Genomic DNA, 8,553 nt, shown 5'->3' with positions numbered 1-8,553 from the left:
CACACACACACACACACACACACATATTATGAAGGTAAAGACATTTTTCACATTTTTTTAAAATCCCAATTATTTAACAGAGTAACTGATACTAGTGCTCAATAATTGTGTGTTGAATGAGTCTTGATATTACTTCAGGCTTTAAGAAATAGAAGTGACCAAGACTAGGAATACCTAAAATCTAGAAGTAAAACTTTCTTGACTTATTATACTCTAATTCTAGATTTGCTTTTTAAGATTAATAAATAATTTAGTGCATATTCTACAGTTGTAGATATTATTTACAGTTATATCAAAGTAATGACATCAACGTTTTACTTCTATGAAATATTTCTACAATTTAGACATTTATGACATGGTCTATCTTTTGTCTAAGTTCTTTTTTTTTTTTTTTTGTTAAATTTTTATTTTGTCAATAAGTTCTACTGTGAAAAAACTTCTGCACAAATCTGTCAATGCATATGAGCACTCTCAAAATATCTTTACATAATTAAATAATATCCTAAAATAATCACACAGATGTAGCTAGCTAGACAGACAGATAGATGATAGTTAGAGATGTACAGATACACACACACACATGCATACCTTATGTAAATCCCATCAATTAAAATGTTAGAGATAATTTGAAGCTTAAGTTACTTATATGTTATATATAGCTTAAGCTACATGGTATTATGTAGATGAAATTAAGAGCCACAGTCCAGGATCACCAGGAATCTAATATTATTTAATTGTAATGACTAACTTCTTTTGGGATAGATGAAAAATTGCTAATTCAGAAGATCTAAGTTATTCACATGATAATTTAAGTAATATGCCCTGATCAAGCACTTTACCATGTGTTGTTCTAAGCTCCTGTTATACATCAGTATATATGTATAAGGCATTTGTTTAAACTTTATTCAATCACTTCATTAAAATGTGACTAGTATGTGTCTTATTCTCTTAGAGTCCTACTCTAAGACACATATCCCAATTGCATAAACAATATGAGCCATCAGAAAAAAATACTACCTTAATCATTTTTAATAACTATATACACTGTCTCCATGAAAGTACATAGTGAAAATATTTGGATCATGGGACCACTTTCATGTCTCTTAAATCATATCACATACATGGCTATTTATCAATTCTATTCAAGTTCGGATGCTCTTTTTCTGGCCTTCAACCCAGAAAATGACCTCCTTTAATTCCAATGAAAAATAATGCCCAATGTGGTAAGGATTTCCAGAAAAATAATATCAATTTTCTTCCAAGGTTTTTCATTATTTGAGAAATGTGCCTGGTATTTGAGAGANTAATATCAATTTTCTTCCAAGGTTTTTCATTATTTGAGAAATGTGCCTGGTATTTGAGAGAAGGGATTTATAAAAATCATATCAGTAGAGATCATTTTTCTTATGGATTAACATAAGACATTTACTTTTAGAAAATATGAAAAGGACCAGATAACTTTCTAATTTATAACACAACAAAATACAAGGATATTTATTATACAGATAACTGAAACGCAGAAGCAAAATTGAATTTGCTTGAAAATCAGAGTTTTACAAGACTCTAACGCTTCATCTAAATTGGTCAGAGAAACTTAGCTGGCAACAACCAACAAGAAGAGATGAAAATTTTCAATCTCAATTTTCCTGAGGCATAGATAATATCTTTTACTATAATGTAATTTTTTTTTATCATTTTCACAAGCCAAAATGCAGGAAAATACTTTTGTTACAAGTGGTTTATTGTGAATGTTGTTTTCCTTTGATGAGGTCAAAGATGTTGTATTGGAAAGGCCCAACAACAACAATAGAACTTGAACATTGCCATAGACTCAGATACTAGTAATCATTTCCATATTTTTTAATAGCGGCTCAAAGAACTGAAACAAAGGGAATTTGCTCGAAATGTAGCATCTAAGTCCAGGAAAGATGAAAGAAAACAAGAAAAAGCACTCCAACGCCTGCACAAGCTGGCTGAGCTAAGAAAGGAAACTGTATGGTGAGTGTGCAATGAATGTTAAGTTTTCTAAAACATGACAAAAAAAAAGGGGGTTTAGGGGGTTAGAAATAAAGAGCACAAATCTATATATTTCTGTACCCAGAATAAGGCACACATGTTTTCATGGCCTTCTGTGGGCTGTAAACAGTAATTTGAATTTAAATTTTATGCAAACACCTGTTTAATGCACATTTCAATAAAAAAAATTCTATAATTTTAGTTTGTAAAAAGTAAATTTTTTATTATGCTGTTATTTAAGCTATCTTAGTTGAAAGCTACCCTATTTTCTTGGTGAAATTCAAAACATTTGAAGAAGAGAGCAAGGTACTGTCTCATGACCTTTTTTTAAAAGAAGTTTTAAGACGAACTTACTTTTTAAAACAAAAATTCAGAGAACTTTTATTTGGAATTATCTTTAAAATTTAAAAAAAAAAGGTCATGATGGTCATGATGACCCTGTGCATTTCAGAAGCAGATCAAAATTAGCTTCACTGCGAATAAACTATAACTAGACATTTAGAAGTTCACAACTCTTAAACTTTGACCTGCTTCTAAGAGTAAGCAGCTGTTAGATGTGACCAGTGTTATAATTCAGACCTTATAATTCAATACAGGGCAATGTTATTAAAAGATCACTTTTTAAAGTGTCTTTTATTTTTACCCCAAATTAATAAGGCCTTTCTTATTATTGTCTATAAAAAAACTATTTTATATGAAATGTATTTTATACTAAATAGTGTTATGAGATACATCAATATAACAAAACATAGTAAGGGATTTGTAAAAATCAAAATAAAATTAGATGTATTTAGAATTCTGTATGGAACTGTTAAAAACAAAAATAACTGCTATTCAGTTATACTGACCAGATACGTTTACTCTCTATAGTAATAAGGTAAAAATTATTCAAGTGCAAGTATATGCTGTAGAGAATCATAAGATCTATGTAATTTAATACTCTGTAATTAGCATTTGCAAATATACATTCTAATGTATTAAGAGAACTAGAGGTATTAAAATATGTTCAAAAAAAGCAGTACTTATCTAAATTACTATCCTCAGTATGGTACACATATTTCACATTATACATACTCACAGATAAAAAAAGAGACACACATACACACACAACACATGATTTTCCCAATAATTCTGTGCTTCTAGAGATGCAAAATAGAAAGTGTCATTACTTAGCAGCAGATAAGGCAGTGATACAGAACACTGTGTTAGTGATTAGGTAATGAAAATATTCGACTGAAATATTTTGTCCTTTCATAACTTCTAAAAAACTGAATTTTTAGAATAGTAGGTAAAATTCTGCACAACATGTTTCTGTTTGGGTAAGGATAAGATTTAGCCATTTCTTATATCATGTGCTGGTCTGTATAGTTCTTTTAACTAGTACTCACTATTTATAGTATACTGTGGTAGATGCTTAATGAATGTTGAAATTGTCAAACAGAATTCCCACGCCTTCTGAGGTCATGATTGAGGGTTGTGTTTTTTTTTTTTAATCATCTTTATATTTTCCATATGCATGAATAGTGTTAAGTATTTGTGAATTAAAAGTAATTTTACCTTAGAGAACTTTACAAAACTCCAAAATTTCACTGAAGAGGCCATGGGGGTAGAAAATCTTGGTCAGAAAGCACTGGTCGAGAGTTTAGGAATATCCTAGACATTTCTATTAATAGCTACAAAAGTAATTTCAGGACATCTTAAAGTTATCCCAAACAATAACCAATAATTAAGTATTGTGGCACGGTGGAAGGCAATTTCATCATGTGAAAGCAATTCTTACAAAGACTTTAAAAATTGAAAAAAATTTAACGCCATTTTTAAGGTGTGTTTTGAATATTTTTTGCCAAAAGTGTCCTACTTAACATACACTTTTCCTTTTTTGTTGTTCTGTTTGGATTTTTAGTGCTCCTGGAAGTGGCCCCATGTTCAAGTCAACAACTGTTACTGTGAGAGAAAACTGTGATGAAATTTCCCAAAGAATTGTCGTGGATTCAGTTAATAGCCAGCAAGATTTTAAATATACTTTGATTCATAGTGAAGAGAATACTAAAGATGTTACCACTGTTGCTGCAGATCCAGAAAGCGCAAATAATCATACAGCGAAAAATAAGCAACTTGGGGATCAAGCCCAGGGAATTCACAGAAACAAAATTGGCTTTTCTTTTGCATTTCCAAAGAAAGCATCCTTGAAGCTGGAGTCCTCAGCTGCAGCCTTCTCTGAATACAATGATGATGCCTCTGTGGAAAAAGGATTTAGCAGAAAAAGTAGATTTGTCCCTGGTGCTTGTCATCTTCAGCTATCTTCACCAACAGATGGTCTTTTGAGTTCTGAGGAGAAAGCTAACTCTGTCCATCCACCAGAGGCAACGTGCACTGATGAAGAAACTGCTCAAACTCAAGACATGAAAGACGTGTCTAGTGAAAAAGATACATTACTATTACCCTCATTTGGCCTTCAACTCCCTTTATCTTCTGATGCAGATAATTGCCAGAATTCAATCCCATTAGCAGATCAAGTACCACTGGAAGATGTTATTATTAATAAAGATGTACCTATGATTTGTTACAGTTCTGAGTTGTTAGAAAATAAATCCACAATTCTAGATATGTCTAATGATTTTGTATCTGTACAAACCACCACAGAGGAAAATGTTAAGAATAATGATGCATCCACAATTGAAGTTGAAAACAAAAATGATTCTGAGACATTGGACCCTCCAAATACTAAAGAGGATAGTACAACCTTACATAAAAACAAAGATTTACATAATAGACAGTATGAGCCATTTGTACCTGTGCTTAATAAATTTGGGTCGACAGTTCTTCAATGGCCGTCAGAAATGCTGGTTTACACAACTACTGAACCATCAATTTCCTACAGCTGTAATCCTCTCTGTTTTGACTTCAAATCCACTAAATTAAACAATAATCAAGATAAAAATAAGTTGCCCCTAAGTGATCTTTATTCTCAGCAGAAGGGAGAAGGCATTTGCAAGGGACCAGCTTCAGATTGCAAGGACACATCTACTGCAGTACTCACTGGTTATAAAACTGGAGGCAGCAGAACTGAATACACCCAAGTCAATCCTCTTTTGGCTGATGATGCAATCTCTAGCAGTTGTGATTCTGGAAAAAATGAGAATATGGGCAATAGTTATAAAAATATTCCCTGTAGGATCAGAAAAGCAGAAAAATATAATTTTACTAAAAATAAAAAAAAACAGGACACTCTAGATGAGAAATACAGCAAAATAAGGCTGAAAGATACTCATGAGTACTGGTTCCATAAAAGCAAAAGAAAGAAAAAACGAAGAAAGTTATGTCAGCATCATCGTGGGGAGAAAACCAAAGAATCAGAAACTCACTGCAAAATGGAAAGGGAGAATAATTACACAAATACAACTAGGAAAAATCTGCTAGAACCAATTTCAGAAAAACAGTATTTAGCTACACAGCATTTGTTAGACTCACATCAGTTACCTGATAAAAAGACCAAATCACCATCCACATCCTTAAGTGAAAATGAAGAAATGTGTAAAACCTGGAATACTGAACACAGTGGTAATGATGCTGTCAGTTCTAAAAACCACTGGAAAAAGAACGCAATACTTTTAAATGGACAATCAAATCCGTCAATGATACATTCTGGGAAACATAATTTAACATACTCTAAAACTTACTGTTGTTGGAAAGCCAAAATGTCTAGCTTTAGTCCAGATCACAGACACTTAGTTCTTCAAAATGACATGAAACGCAAGAGCCAGAATCAGGCTGTAAAAAGAGGTTACAATTCTCTCATGAATGAATCAGAAAGATTCCATCGAAAACGTAGACAACATTCATATTCTTATTCTTCAGATGAAAGTTTAAATGGACAGAATTATTTACCTGAAGAATTTTTGAGGCCATCAAGTGCTTCTGTTGCTTCCTGTAAGCCTAAAAAGAAACGGAGGAGAAAAAGAAGCAGATTCCACACTGGGCTGGAAACTTCAAAACTAAAAGAAAATAGAGACGATCACATGAAAGGCAATTCTTCTGTAAGTTACCTGGATGAGTTAATAAATGAAGACAAAAAAGAAGAAATAAAACCACAAGAAGCTGCAAATATGGAAAGGAACTCAGAACAAACTGACCGAGTAAGAAACAAACTGGCTTTACACCCTAGCAATCCCCTCCCTTCTGAAACCAATGGTGAAACTGAGCATTTAGTAATGGAGACCACTTCTGGTGAACCATCAGAGGTTTCCAGTGAGGATCCCACCACATCTGTCACTGTAGCTAGTTCCCCAACAAAAGAAGCAATTGATAATACCTTGCTTGGAAACAAAGAAAAAAATGAGAATATAAATACGAATGAAAAGCAAATTCCTTTCAAGGTGCCTAATGTTGAAAGGAACTTTAGGCAGTCACAGCCTAGACCATACATTTGCCATTATGAACTGGCTGAGGCCCTTCCACAAGGAAAGGTGAATGAGGCATCAACTGAGTGGCTGCGCTATAATTCAGGAATCCTTAACACCCAACCACCATTACCATTCAAGGAAGCACATGTCAGTGGTCATACCTTTGTAACAACTGAGCAGATACTGGCTCCATTAGCTTTACCAGAACAAGCATTATTGATCCCACTAGAAAATCACGACAAATTCAAAAATCTACCATGTGAGGTGTATCAGCACATTATACAGCCGAACATGCTGGCAAACAAGGTCAAATTTACCTTTGCTCCAGCTTCCCTCCCACCCTCCAGCCCACCTCTGCAGCCTTTGCCTTTGCAGCAGCCCTTCTGTTCTACCTCTGTGACCACTATCCATCACACTGTTTTGCAGCAACATGCTGCAGCGGCTGCAGCTGCAGCAGCAGCTGCAGCTGCAGGAACCTTTAAAGTGCTTCAACCACACCAACAGTTTCTTTCCCAAGTCCCAGCTCTCACCAGAACACCGTTACCTCAGATCTCAGTAGGACCAGTAGGACCGAGGCTTTGTCCTGGGAACCAGCCAACTCTTGTTGCTCCTTCTCAGATACCAATCATTCCAGCTTCGGTTCTGCATCCTAGCCATCTGGCTTTCCCACCTTTACCCCATGCACTCTTTCCTTCACTGCTTTCCCCACACCCCGCTGTCATCCCTCTGCAACCCCTCTTCTAGTCATCACCATCAAGGGGGAAGAAACTACTAATGCAGAACTATTGCTATAGGCGTGATTGTTCATCTAATTGGATAACTGGCTATTTAACTTCTGGAAATAAACTGGCCAAAATATGGCCTTATTGATTTGAAATCATTTACTGTAAGTGTAATGATGCAAATAAATTCTTAAGTTTCTGATATATAATATTATTAAAGCACTGACTAGTTTGAAAATCAATACAATATATGCTGTATATAAAAATGATGTCTTAAGAGTATGTATAATGTACATAAAATATATTTATAGTATTGTAATTTATGTTGTAAAGTATGCTCCTTTTTTTAAATCTTTATGTATTTGCACCTATTTAATGTTTAGACAGAGCTGATGGCACTATGTTTTGTACCATATTCGTTGAAACTGTAAATTCAGTGAAAAATATCTCTTGCAATAAATTTTTGTTAACTAAGTAAATCAACCTTTTGTTTTTAGATAGTTTTCACTGTTTTAGGGATTTGTGGTAACAGTCAGTATTGGACTTAAATTATTTCTTCTGTTCAGTGGCATCTCCAGACCTCCAGGGCCCAACAAAATATCTTTGTAGCTCTTGCAATACTTAAATCAGAAAACTATCTTTCAGAATAAGTATAACAGAGAATGAATTTGTTTTTCTATTAATTCGAATGTTGCTTATATATTGAGAGTTTACTATATTTACTGAACTGCTGGCCATCACTTTAGACAATATATCATGAAAATTCATGTTAAAATAATGTTAGTATCTGGGGGATAATAACTCAAAAACATACCAAGTGTGTAGTATTCCACCAACTTTGTAATAGGACTGGTAGACAAGAGGTGCCAAACAACTAGTATAAGCTCTTATAACATTTTTGTATGTTAAAATTATCAAATATATTATATTGACTTTCAGTTGTTGTAGGAAATATATATATATATGAGAATATATATATATATATATATGAGAGAATGTTGGCATGAATTAAGAAATAGGTTTAATTTTAAGAAATCACTATCCATTATATAATATCTTGAGATGAATTGCATAAGCACAGTATGTATCTGGTTATACTCGTAATTAAGAATCTGGAAGTGGGACAGAGAGTAAATAAATAGCCCTTTTCTATGCAAATATTTCCATTATATAATATCTTGAGATGAATTGCATAAGCACAGTATGTATCTGGTTATACTCTTAATTAAGAATCTGGAAGTGGGACAGAGAGTAAATAAATAGCCCTTTTCTATGCAAATATTTCTAATAGCAATGTTTGTATCATATTTCCAAATCACCTAAGAACACTTAGAGAGTTTCTACATCACCCTTCCAGATTCTGCTTTATTTTTACTGAGCTCTGCATTATTTTTCACTCAAGTTCTTTTATG

General features: G+C 33.5%; 1 protein-coding gene across 1 annotated transcript in view; it reads left to right on the top strand.

The window, feature by feature from the left end:
• The window catches only part of ZNF804A (zinc finger protein 804A), a 63,126-nt gene extending 55,506 nt beyond the window's left edge, over window positions 1-7,620 (top strand). Inside the window, exons 3-4 of the mRNA XM_008572412.1 lie at window positions 1,868-1,998; window positions 3,920-7,620. Coding sequence (XP_008570634.1) covers window positions 1,868-1,998; window positions 3,920-7,163 — 3,375 coding nt within the window. The 3' untranslated portion in view covers window positions 7,164-7,620. The remainder of the gene's footprint in view (window positions 1-1,867; window positions 1,999-3,919) is intronic.
• The last annotated feature ends 933 nt before the right edge of the window (window positions 7,621-8,553 follow it).

The sequence above is a fragment of the Galeopterus variegatus genome, unplaced genomic scaffold, assembly GCF_000696425.1.
Source record: "Galeopterus variegatus unplaced genomic scaffold, G_variegatus-3.0.2 Scaffold782, whole genome shotgun sequence".
NCBI classification, from domain to species: Eukaryota; Metazoa; Chordata; class Mammalia; order Dermoptera; family Cynocephalidae; genus Galeopterus; species Galeopterus variegatus.
This window is presented reverse-complemented; position numbering and strand designations above follow the sequence as displayed.